Here is a 12,841-nt window from a genome sequence, read left to right as displayed (position 1 = left end):
CATTTGAGCTTCTGCAACCCGTCTGCGGGGCAGAAAGACCCCCCACGCCATGGCCTGTGAGTGTCCCAAGGGAAAGCACACAGCCAGGCCGGGGCCAGGACATGTCCCGGCCACAGCCCATGGGGGCCTGGGTCTACCTGCTCGGAGGCCGTCTGGACACCCAGGAGCCAGCCCTGGTCCTCCCCGGGTGGTGTGGGGGTGGCACTTGGCTTCCGCCCCAGCCCAGGCACAGGGTGGGGAGACAGGCATCCTCAAACACGGCGTTCATCACCGGAGGGTCTGCGTTCCCAGTGAGCAAAGCAAGCTGTGCACAGCAATAGTTTCTGGTTCACTGTTTTAATTTGGATGTACAATGTTTGCGGTCATTAAAAAATGTAAATACACATCTCATTTAAGCCCACCCCTCCCTCTTCTCGCAGTCCTCTGAAGGGGGGGTCAGTCTGGCCAGCGCTCCAGGCCTTGCCCATCACAGCCTGGCCAGTTCCCAGGGCAGTGGCAGTGGCAGCTCGAGGTCCAGTCTGCCCCAGCACAAGGGCGGGAGCAAGGACAGCACGCCACACGCCCAGGGAGTCCCCTGGCCCCCAGTTTGCAAAGGGAGCTGTGGCGAGGCCGTCCAGGGCCACGCGTCCCCAGAGCGGCGAGGGAGGCCCGGGTGGCGTGCACTGTGGCAGTGCACGGGGGGAGTGGCCCTGGACTTTGGTGACACTGCCGGCTGCCCCAGGCATTTCCAAGCTGCTGTCCCTGTGGAGTGTCATCTTGCTCTTCCCAAAGGAACCTCCTGGGCTCCCTGCGGAGGCCCAGCCGCTCTCAGGGCTTCTTTCTCGGGGGCTCTCACTTAGCCCCTGCCCCCCACCCCAGGACCCAGAACAATCTGGGGGGCTGGGGGAATAACACCTGCCTGGAGCTATGACTTTGGGGCCCTCCCTCAGAGTGGGGGGGACCCACCAGGAAGTCTGCTCACAGGCGTCAAGGGGAGGTAAAGTCCATCCCCATGAATGAAAGAAAAAAACCAGAACCAAAGCCCACTCCAATCTCTCTAATAGATAAGTCTCACCTATGAGTCGGTCAGAAGCCGAATTTTTGCAAGATTCTCCCCCAGAATCCCCACCTAGGCAAGAATCATTCATGCTTCAGAGAAAGGAGAGACCCCAAAATGAAACCCACCAAGGAGGAGGGGGTGTGGGGTGGGCATCTGCAGGTGTGGTGGTGGTGGGGGGCACGCCTTTTGGGCACAGTGCAAGGAGTCTGCCTCCTCTGATGCTATGTCCTGGGTATCTGGGGAGTCTCCACCTCATTCTTCCCTAAAATATGCTGGCAAAACAAAGGGAGCAACAGCAAAGGGCACTTGGCACTGGAGACCGCCAGCTCCGGCACACTCGGCCAGAGCCCACCACGGAAGAGGGAGGCACATTTTTGGAGAGGAGACATGCTTCGGTGCATCGCAAACAAGCCTACCCTGGTTTGATTAAAGTCTTTCCTGGTATCACCAGCAGGAAAACAAAAACAAAAAAAGTCTACAATCAATGACATCTTGAGCAAAATCTGGATTGACGGCTGCATATCTCAAGCTTTCTCTCAAGGGATATTAAGGAGCACCGGCCCTCCTTCCACGAGTCCTGCTCTCGCGTCTCGGTTGCGCAGCAGGCTCCACGGCAGGGGGAAGGAAAGTCACTTCTCCAGACGAGCAGGCGTGGGCATCTCACAGCCTCTAGTGCCTGGAGACGCAGGTACACGTGGGCCTCTCTCTGCATGTCTATGGGTAAGTACTTCGCCTCATAAACTCATTTCTGGGGCACACAGGTAGGACTTCGGGGTGGCAACTCTTGTCAGAGCTGGGTTCCAAGAACCCTCGTTAACAACCGAATTGTTTTAGATCATGTAATGAGAGCAGGTTGACTGAACTCCAAATCGGGCCTGGTTACACTGATTCTAAAGGGGATTGGTTCAAATTTTATACTTGCAGTGTGTTACTTCTCACAAAGCAAACACCTAATCAGGAATCGCATGTGGCCTGTGATGTTTCTATCACAGACCTGTCACCGTCTTGGGACCAGGGGAGCTGAGTTCTCAGGGCCCTCCCACTACTCCCTAACATTTCTAGTCGGCTTTCTATGGAAAAAAGCTAGGACGAGACATGGAAGCCCAGAACCAATCAGTGACAACAGTGACTTTCTTACTTCTTGTTTAGGATTCAAAGTCCCTTAAGGTCCTGCTCAAGAATCGGACTCACTCCTATTCACACTGCTGCGATGGTGACGTGGCCAGGCTTGGTGAGCGGCTGGGAGCTAGAGCCGCCCTGCCCGCCAGCCGGCCTCCACGGCTTTAGGAAAGGGATGGAGGAAGGGGCCGTTCTTGGGGTCGGTTGTGGGGCTCTTGCAAGCATGGGCTAGTAGCAGGTCAGTTAACTGAAGTGCCAAAAAATGTCTTGTTTTCAGACTCTGGAAAATAGCTTTGAAGTCCTCTCCCCTTACCGAACACCCACACGCTGGCTGCTCGGGCCACGGACAAACTGAGCACGATGGGCCCAGACCACCAGGACCTGGCTCGGGGAACGGGATGCAGACCCCCTGGCCTCCCCCCATCAAAGCCCCGACACCCACCCAGTGAAGGTCAGGCCCTCTTCTAAGGATCCACTGTCTCTTCCAACCAACTGGCTACTCTGGGCCTAGAAACACAGAGCTGGTCCCAGGGGCTAGAGGCCCCAGGGTGGAAGCAGCTGTGTGGCCTCTTCCTGCCCTCGCTGGTTCACTGTGTGCAGAGCTGCGCTCTCTGGGCTGAAGGCAGCCGGCCATATGACGTAAGCTGGAAAGGGGACAGAGAGATGGTGTGGTCTGCCTCTAACAGTTAGGACACCAGCTTCATTCTTGACCAAGAGGGGCTCCAAGAGGGGCTCAATCAAACATGGCCCAGTCATCCCTCAGGCACTCCGGCCACCGGCTGGGGGGGGGCAGCCCTCAGCACAGAGCTGGCTGGAGACAGAGGCTGGAGGACAGCAGGGGCAGGGGGCCGTCACTCCCTTGTGGGTGGCGTGCCTTGAGTGCTCGGGGACCGAGGAAGAGGGTGCTGGGCAGGGCTGAGGCCTCCTATGTGTGGGCGGGTTTACTGGGCACTCGTTCTCCCCATAAAAAGGACGGGGTGGTGGTGGTGTAATAGAGAATTCCTGAACACAGGCAATTCTATACATTCTAATTAAATGTGAACACATATACAGGTGAAGAAAACGACAGACAATGTGATAAGTGTGTCTGGGGGACCTGCGGGCACCCGCCAGGTGGAGGCTAGGTTCCTCGGGAGGGGGCAGGGCAAGGGCAGCAGGTGGTGGGTGGCACAGGCTTTACAACTGTACATACTTTACAGGGTATAGAAATAGTTCAGTTAAAATTAATCTCTTTACTGATATAATTAAATTTTAAATCCTGAGAAGAAACAAGAGATAGGGAAGCAGGGGCTGGGTGTCTGGCGCTCCCACTGCCCACCCGGCCTGCACCCTGCCCAGGCCCTGGGGTGGGGGCCGACCCCCAGCTCCCCACGCCTCCTCCAAGCTTGATGCCATCGAGTTCCACCTGCGAGACTGGAGGCCGGAGCAGCGTGGCCTGGTGGCAGCAGGCCGGCCTTCGGAGGAAGGGGGGCCCCGGCCCTGGCCCCGGTGCCTGCTGCCTTGCTCCCGGTGAGGACGGGCCCGCCGAGCAGCACTGCACACTCCCTGCGTGGCACCTGCTGCCGCCTGGCAGAATTCAGACACCGTCTGGCTGCCCCAGGTGGTGGTGGCGAGGGGAAGCCTGCCCCCAATGCACCGGCCCGGCCCAGCCGAGGCCCCCGGCCCCTGTGGATGCAGGGCCCCCGCTCCTCCTGGCGGCCCCGTCCCGCAGGCCCTCAGCACGCGGCACCCTTGTGAACACTGCGCAGGCAGGCCAGCAGGCGGCGGTAGGGGCTCCCGGGAACCGCCACCACCTCAAACACGGACTGGAAGGCCCTGCGGTCCAGCTCCTCCTCTATCTGGTGTCGGTAAAAGTCTGTGGCAACCAGGCAGAAGAGGTTCACGTCCACAGGCTCCAGCCTGCCCATCCGGCTGACGACGTGCGGGAGGCTGGCGTGGGAGTTAAGGGAGCAGCGCGGCAGCAAGGGGACCATGGTCTGGCCCGGGAGACCCTCTCCTGACACAGGATCAACCCCCACTGGCCTCAGAGGGCTCTGGGGGCCGACCAGAGCAGCAGAAAGGGGCACCGGGAGCCTCTGGCAGCCACCGTGGCTGCCCCACCTGCTCTACTTCACCTGGGTCCCAGCTGGCGCTGGCCGGACACCAGCACTCACCTGGCTCAGACGCCCGGCTCGGTCTACCTCAGCAGAGGTGGGCCGGGTGGGGCTGGCCGGGAGGCGCCGCTCACCAGGACTCACCTGGCCCAGCTCCCCGGCAGTGCCGCTGCTCCGGCTCCGGCTCCAGCAGAGGCAGCGGCGTCTCCCTGGCCCCCCGGGTGCCCGGGCCCGCTGGGTGAGGCCACCCTACCAGCAGCAGGGCAGCTGTGTGGCTTTAAGCTCTGTAGTGTGTCTTGGGGGAAGGCTGCCAAAAGGGGAACTTCTGGCAAAAACAGCATTTTAGGGGCGGGAACTGATCTTCAGACTTTTACCCAAGAGGACGATATGGGCACAATGACAAAGAATAATGAGAAGCAGCTGCAATGAAAAAGCCGCCAGGGTGGACACACGGGACAGGGAAGGCGCCGGCAGCAGCTGGCCCCCGAGGACTGCGCCTGCCTGCCCTCTGTCCCCACCGACCCTCTGCCCTACCCTCCCTGCTGCCCAGCGGGATACCCCTGGCTCTGGGGGGGACCCTTACACTCAACCTGCTGACACACTAGCCCCGAGCCCCCATTTCTCAGGATAAACTCCTCAGAAAATGGTTGAACATTTCACTTTGTCTCCTCATCAATGTGTTACTCCCTTGGGGCTGAGGTAACGTCATCAGGGTTCAGACGCTTTGACAGGAAACACAAAGCTACAAGCTGAGAGCAGAAGGTGAAAAGGCGCGGTGGTCAGGGGGCGCTGCCGCCAGCTGGCGTGGAAGGACGCAGGGAAGGATACGTGGCGGAGACCCACGGGCTGGTGGACGCGCTGACGAAGAAGCAGGAGAGGCTCCACACGGCCATGGCCACCGGGGCCCTCTGCGTGAAGTTGGAGAGTGAGAGCATCACCCAGTCCCGCACCATGGACGACTGGCCGGTGCTGTGCAGCGTCTGGAAGACCTGGAAGGCGGCGAGGGGAGTGCGGGGAGGGTCGCCACTTGTGTGAAGGGGAGGGGAGGGCACCCACACGGTGAGAAAGAACCGAGCGGCCCAGCCCCCGCCGCTCGCCCCCCTGCCAGCGCACGACGACGCGCCCCACCTTGAACACCACGGAGGCCATGAACTGGGGGTACGGCTGCTGGTTGGACAGGAACTCTCCAATGACCTTGTTCATGACATCCTGGGGTGGGAAGAAGTCATCCAAAAACTGCGGGAGGATCCGCGCCACCACTCTGGCTTCACAAGGAAAGCCTTTCCTGATCCTACAGGGAAGAGAACCCAGTCAGAGCCTCTCCTGCCCCAGGGAAGCTTGTCCCGGTAATCAGGCAGGATGCTGAGGGCTGGAGCGCGGCTCTACTGGCCCTGGGATCAGCTCAAGACCTGGCCACCTACATCTGATCACCCTGCGGCCCCAGGGCGTGCGCCCACGCACCCTCTGCACCATGATTCCGACCTGAGCGCCCAGCCCATAGCTGGTGCCCAGTGGACATGATGAAATGAGATGCCAACAGTAAGTGTTCACTTCAAAGTTTAATGTGGACCCCATTGGTGTGTGCCTGGCTGCCACGAATACATCACCTGGCCAAAAAGTGTTATGTGGGGGCTGCGGAGTGTGATTTTGTAAAAACCAGCCATCTGGTGGCCGAGTGACACAGAGACCCATCTCTCCAGCAGGGCTGCAAATGCCTCGTGCAGCCTGGACCCCAGGCCCTGCCCTCAGGAAAAAGCCTCATAAAGTGTCCAACTCTTCAGAATAGCAAACTAAGCCAACTGTGAATAAAAAGGCTTAATTGGAGAGTCTAGGAAATAAGCCACGGATCCCACAGGCTCTCAAAATGGCCTCGCAACTGTTCAAACCCTCATCGTGACTCCAGTACTGCCTGAGGGTCTGCCTGCTCCCTCCCACGGCCCTTGAAGGTGAAGCATAAGCCCACACTGGCCTGTGCTGATATCATTTGGTGTCTCCCTTGTGAAAGGCAGACACATTTACCGGCATCTTCTGACTGACCAGGATGCCATGCCAGCCCCAAGAGTCCTCCATGGTTCTTGTGAATGTGCCTTGCCCTGACCCAATACATGGTCCTGTCCCTCGGGCCACCATGAGAGGTAAGTACAGGGGTTGCCCTGGAGCCAGGAATGCCCAGCCCTGGGCCAAGGAGCAGGTCCAGGGAGCCTTGAAGACACAGGCCGGTGCCACGAGCAGGGTGGGCCCGGGGACACCCTGTGGCGATACAGCTGTGCTAACAAGACAAGCAGATACGCACCAATGCCATGCTTCTGGTAAAATTTATGGACGGTGAGGTGTAAAAAGCAGTAGGTTTTGTTTCTTACCTATCAAAAAGGACAGACACCCGTTCCATAGCGACGATAACCGACTCGCTGTCTGGGGCTGCAGGGTTCGGCTCTGATATTCTACCTGGACTAATTTTCTCCTTTCCTGAAACAGAATTGTTCAGCACTAATGTCACCTCCGACAGTGCGTTGTACACCAGAGTCCAATAAATACTTAGAGCTTATCTGAAATCAAGTGGCACAAAGTCCTGCCTGACTTGGATCAAGCCCGGCCACGCTGTGTGTGAGCGTCCACACTGACACGTGCACAGGTGGGGGAGCCCTGAGCCCATCACCTCCCTGCTAGGGGCCCAAGAAGCTCCCTGGAGACCAACACTAAGGAGCCACAGCTGGGGGAATGGAACAGCGGTTCCCCACGGTGCGAGGAGCAAGTGAAGAGGGCTCAGCTGTACTTCCCCGTCCTGCCTGGTGCAGATGGAGCTGCGGAGGCCCCAGCCTTGCTGCCCGCACACCTGTGTACATGCAGGTGAGCATCAGGCCCAGGGCTGCCATGGCTCGGTGTGGGCTCTGCACGTTCACCCTGTCGACACTCAGCTTGACCAGGGACTCTGCATCCAGCCGGGAGAGCTGCTCCGAGAGGAGGAGGCGCTCCAGGCCCCGGAGGACACAGTGGTACGTGACTGCTGGAGTGGACTCTTCGCTTCCGGACAGCATCACCCCACACATCTGATGGAGAAAGGGGCTTTCTGAGGGCACAGAATCATTTCCCACCCTCACGTCTTCCGTGCCTCTTCCCCACCCCCACCATGAGAGCTCACCCAAGGTGCAAACATGCAAACAGCAGGCCCAGGAAGGTCCAAGTCAGCCCACCTGGATTACTGATGCAGAAAATTCTGGCCCTACATCCAGAGGGTAGTTCTCAATCAAGTAGAAGGCGGTGGCACACATCACCAGGACGTGCTGCTGGCTATGGATGTTCACACAGCTGTAAATGTGAGACAACAAAGCTGACCCAGAAGCAGCAAGCCTGTTCACAGGCTGCAGGCTGGTAGACCCAACCTCTGGAACCGCCTTTGAATGCTACTCTCATTCTGACCACGGAGACGCGCCTGGCTGAGTGTCTGCTGTACTGAGCTGGAAGCCTGCAGAGCCCCCAGACCCTGTCTCTGTGTCTGAAGCCTCAGGCCACACCTCGTCCCGGGGAGGGCATGTTGCTGGATGGCTCCTGCAGGCGTCTGCACTCTGGCCTGCCCCCGTCCCAGCGTCCTTCAGCCTCTCCTTCTACTGCTCTCCAGAAGCACCCCATGCCTTCCAGCCTTCCCCATGCCCTGCCCCTCCCTCTTCCACCTGGCCACTTCATGCTCATTCTTCAGGGGTCTTCCTGCTGCCCCCACAGGGTTACTCCCCCCACCAGGTTGCTCCCCCCGGGTCAGTCCTGCCCTCCTCTCAGAGCACCCTGGACCTTTTCTCTGAGGCATGCACCACACACTCATAGAAACCTTACTGTGGGACGCCTGCCAGATCTGCATTCCCCAGCAGAGGCCGCAGAAAACTGGCTGTGCTGTGACGGGACTAACGGCCAGGACAGATCAACTCCCACCCTTTGTAGAGGTGCTTGCTTCACCACACACACCTGGAGCTCAGTGCACGGCGGCCTTTCCTGTGGGCCAGCGTCCACTTCCCCGCCTCTAACTTTCAGCTCAGCATCTCCGCCAGACATCCAGCTAACACTGCGAGTTCACTGCACCCAGAGAGAATCGCAGCGCCTCTGTCCCTCCACACATGCGGCCATAGTCGCCAAGCGGCCGTCTACACATTAACATGCTGGGGCCTGTGCTTGGGCTGCTGCCAGCTCTCGGGCTGCTGCCCCGAAACCGAATCACTGAACCCACATACGTGCCTTCCACATATGGGACACAGAGGCCAGTGGCAGCTCCTGGCTCCCTCCCCATTTTGCACCCTTGTTTGCCTGGCATGCATTTGCCAGGAAGCTGCTCTGTGCCAGGCTCTGGGCACACAGGGAGGGTCACGCAATGTCTACCTAGTGCTGCTCTCACAGCACTCAATGTCCAACAGGGGCCACAGAGGAGGGAGAGCTCACTCAAGGCCTCTGCCACCTCTGGCCTTGCCACAGGTAGTGGCCTGTGTGTCACCTTCCTTGTGCAATCTGAGAGGCCACAAGAACATGCCCCCACTCAAAAGCTCTTCCCTGCCCTCCGATGCTGGGACAGGCAGTCGGGCTCACCAGCTCATTCCAAACCCATTGTGCTTGCTCCTGGCCCCCACCCACTCGCCTCTTGCCTCCTGTCAGGTGGGGGAACTGACGTGACATCCCCACCCTCCCTCCCTTCCGCTTGCCATCACTCTACCTCTTCTCTTTGCCTGAGGACATTCTACGGGTCAGGGTCGGCTGCAGGAGAGGAGGCAGAGCCGGAAAAGTTAGAACAGAATGTTGGGAGGCAGCACATGGGTGCTGCCGACGTCAGGCAGAAGCTGTGGTCAGGGCATGGGTACCCAGTAAGTAGCCATAGGGCAGCATGATCAGCCCTGGGGGCCCATCTCCAGGAGGAACGTGCCTCCCTGACCTGTAAGAAATCTGCCTGCCTGACCTCCTTCTGGCGTCCTCCCGCGGGCCACCAGCCACCCTTCTTGCCTTCGACTCCACTGCATCCCAGCCAAAGAAATGCCAGCAGGGGCTTCGCTTGGGCTGCACTTACTGGGCGACCGTCTTGAGGTTGGAGAGGAGGTAGTCGCTGACGATGGGGACAAGCTGCTTGGCAGTGTCATCGAGGAGGTCACACTCCAGCACGTAGAGGATGCCGTGCAGGGCTCCGATCTTGCTGGGTAGGTGGCTGCTCCTGAGCGTGCTCTCCAGCAGGCGGCTGATGGGCTCTGCTACTGCCTTGTCCTAGGGCAGGGGCACACGGCAAAGGCTGAGCCCTCATGGAGCTAGGGCCCCCCGTGGCCTGCCGCCCTTGCAGCCAAGAGAAAGGCTGACCTCAGCTACGGATCTCATCAGACACTGGCGCAAGGAAGAGAAGCATGAGACGAAGACCAGTGTGCACGGAAGAGGTGGCCAGGGGGCTGAGCCTGCTCGCCTAGCAAGGGCCTCGCTGCAGGGTGGGCCCCGGCGGGCAGCTGGGGACTTGGATTTCAGGAGGGTCCCCACCCCTAACTGACAGGTGTGGCTCACCATGCCTAGACAGCTTGTGCTAACAACACAGCTTATGCTGAATACTGCTTCACCTCTGCAAGACCAGAAGTTGCCGGGTACTGCAGAGGACCCTACATGACCAGCCCCCAATAAAAACCCTGGACACTGGGCCCCTGAAGAGCTCCCCTGGTGGCATTGTACATGTTGTCACAACTTGTTGCTGGGGAATTAAGCACGTCCAGTGCGACTCCACTGGGAGAGCACTCTGGAAGTTTGCACCTTGTTTCCTCGGACTTCATCCCACATACCTGTTCCCTTTGCTGACTGTGCCTTGTGTCTTTGTGCTGCAATACGTCTCAGCCACAAGGACAACTGTCTGCTGAGTCCTGTGAGTCTACCTAGTGAATCACAGAACCTGGGGGTGATCTGGAGGACCCCAAACCCAACCAGTCTACACTAACTTGGACCAAAATGGCCTCAGTATCAATTAGCATCCTAAATACATGAAATTAGGTTGAATTCTCAACATTTAATACCATGTTTCTTTACTTCAGGTTTGCTCTTCATTGGAGAAGAAAAGACCACAGAAAAATCCCGTCGTGAGATAAGTGGCAACCCTGGGCTTTACAGACCACTCCCATTCTACAAGAAGATCATGAGCTGCTGGCTGAGATCCTTGTCTTGTTTCTCCAAGGGACAGGAGACTGTCTGGCCGCCCAAGCCTGCGTGGAAGACTGTGCCCTGCTGTGCCGGCGTGCAGGGTGACATTCTTTGCCAGTAACTCGCTTCTTCACCCCCACCTCCTCCTACACTGCTGCCCGCCCCACGCCACGAAGACCTTTGACCCCTTCCTGAGAACTGCTCCACCTCCACACTTCCCAACGCACAGCACTAGGACTGGCTGTCTATGGTAGCAGATTTCCTAAGTGTGACAAATATCACAAACGGAAAAGCCATGCTTTGGAAAGTCCAACGACAATCTGCGAGAACCACCCCCCCTCCCCGTGTCCTCCATGAAGAAAGGCGTTTAGGAGCACGGGCAAGTGCTGGGGGCCGGGGCCAGGCATCTGCGCCCCAAGGGCCTCTTTTGTAAAGTATTATTATTTATGGGATTTACTGATAACAACCATTTCCCTACGGGGATCAGGGCCTTAGCCCAACAGCACAACTACAATGACAACTAACTAGCAGCCAATACTCCCCACAAAGGAAAAGGACCTCTTACGAGTCAAGCCGCTCCTGCACAGTCTCTTACACCCAGAGGGGCGCGCTTTCAGGAGGCAGAACACGGGCCCATTGTTTCTGCTCCCCTGGCTTCTAAACCATCCCCATGGCACCGGGCGGAAAGCCACTCACAGCAGGTACCTGCTCAAACTTCTTGGCCTGGTGAGGACAAAGGCCTGCGGGAGGCACAGACAGGAAGAGGGGCCGAGAGTCAGGTCTCCAGGCCCACAGCTCGCCTCTGCCACGTGCGGTGTGGCTGCAAGCCAGCCAGCACTTCTGGGACTCGGCCTCTCAGGCTCACCTCTGCCAGATGGAGGAGAGGACTACAGGGACTGTGGGAGGAAGAGCTGAACAAACGCTGCTGCACAAATACTGCTGTTGTCACCTTTCAGGGAAGGTGGGGAGGGACACAGAATCCTGGGAGAGATGGGGCGCAGCATGCCCCACACGCTCTCTCACTGACGATCCCAGAGGCTGGTACTTGGCAGTTACTCCAGTGGCTGTTGAATGCATGAACTTCTATTGCTACCACAGAAAGGGATTCTAGGGGACATCGAGCAAGAAACACCAAAACAATTTGCTTATGCTATGTGGCAAATAGCAAGCAGAATGCCCAGAGAAATTTGGAGTCAAACTACTTCTGTCTAGTGGTAGAGCCGAGATCCTTTAATATGCTCCTATTAGCAAGCAGCAACGCCTGAATGTCAGTATTTTCATATGTATATATCAGTGCAGGTTTGAGAAATACTATGTGGTGACATCAGCACAGAAAATGGACATGTGCTGCACCGGCTGAACAGAATGAGGAAGCACTCAAAAGGGACTGTTGGAGGTTCATGCTAAGAGACTAGTGTATCCAGACCTGGGGAGCAGAGAGGAGGGGAACAGACAAAGTTCCCAGCAGGCAGACTCTGTCAACAGAGGAACACAGGGGACTGTGGGCCCCGTCAAGCAGCGGCCAGGAGGCTGTGAAGCCTGCAGGACAGTCTGTGGCGAGAAGCAGGTCAGGTCTCCCCACACCCCCATGCCTGCGAGCCACCAAACAGTGGGATCTTGTGGGGGGTGCTAGTGGAAAGGGGCACAGGAGCCCCAGACCTGGGCTTGCCGAAACCCTGGCTCACAGTGAACAGGGGAAAGGCAACGTCACTAGCAGCCCCCCTCTAGCTCATGGCCGCCATGGTTCAGGAGGGACTTCCCCAGGCTGGGCCTCACCCAGCAGCCCCTGCCCCCCACGTCAGGCACCGGCCTAGAGTGAGCCGAGGGGCCTCAGGAGAGCATGGCCTCTGCACCCCCTTGCTTACCATGCCGAGGACAGCAGCTGCTTTGCACATGGCTGGCACCAGGTACTGGACGAGAATCTCATCCTCCGCAGGGTGCACCCTCCGCAGCTCTGTCAGCGTCAGGTACATCATCTCAAACTGGTTGCGCTCAGTGAACAAGTCCGAGACCACGAGAAGCTGGAGAGAGAACACGAGGACAGAGAGGAGCATTCTGCCCATCAGGCCTGAGCAACAGACGCAGACGCTATTGGCAGCGCCGTGCGCTCCGCCAGCCACAGCAGAGTGAGAGGCGGGATGCAAAGGTGCCCTGACTGGGAAAAGAAATTGGCAAGAACCCCAGAAACATACACACAACATAAGAACGTGACAGAAGGAAACCGGTCACCAGCATTTCTTCTCAAACACGTGTGGAGATCCACTGCCGCCTGGTGGAGCAGCCGCCAGCAGGCCGCCACCACTGGAGGGGTCCTGTGGCCGCTACCTCTCCACAACGCAAAGCCCCAGGCCAGGGGGGGCGGACTCACAAAATCCCTCTCAATAGAGTCAGAAATAAACGCTCTGGCAACTCTTCTTTTTGCCTCCCAAGCACTTCTCTTTCAAAGGTTCAGTTC

General features: G+C 58.3%; 1 protein-coding gene across 6 annotated transcripts in view; it reads right to left on the bottom strand.

Annotated features, from left to right (window-relative positions):
* Window positions 1-320: 320 nt before the first annotated feature.
* Window positions 321-12,841, bottom strand: part of HTT (huntingtin) — a 193,793-nt gene continuing 181,272 nt past the window's right edge. For 3 of the 6 annotated variants that reach the window (XM_037829300.1, XM_037829301.1, XM_037829302.1), the window contains 8 exons: window positions 12,252-12,407; window positions 9,290-9,480; window positions 7,443-7,557; window positions 7,085-7,298; window positions 6,612-6,717; window positions 5,380-5,542; window positions 5,080-5,240; window positions 321-4,087 (listed from right to left, as the gene is read on the bottom strand). In XM_037829300.1, coding sequence (XP_037685228.1) covers window positions 3,874-4,087; window positions 5,080-5,240; window positions 5,380-5,542; window positions 6,612-6,717; window positions 7,085-7,298; window positions 7,443-7,557; window positions 9,290-9,480; window positions 12,252-12,407 — 1,320 coding nt within the window. In that variant the 3' untranslated portion in view covers window positions 321-3,873. Of the gene's footprint in view, window positions 4,088-5,079; window positions 5,241-5,379; window positions 5,543-6,611; window positions 6,718-7,084; window positions 7,299-7,442; window positions 7,558-9,289; window positions 12,408-12,841 lie in introns of those variants that run through there. The other 3 variants (XR_005215820.1, XM_037829303.1, XM_037829304.1) reach the window with 3 other exon arrangements.

Source organism: Choloepus didactylus, chromosome 3, assembly GCF_015220235.1.
Source record: "Choloepus didactylus isolate mChoDid1 chromosome 3, mChoDid1.pri, whole genome shotgun sequence".
NCBI classification, from domain to species: domain Eukaryota; kingdom Metazoa; phylum Chordata; class Mammalia; order Pilosa; family Megalonychidae; genus Choloepus; species Choloepus didactylus.
Note: the sequence above shows the minus strand (reverse complement) of the source record. Positions and strands in the feature narration are given on the sequence as shown.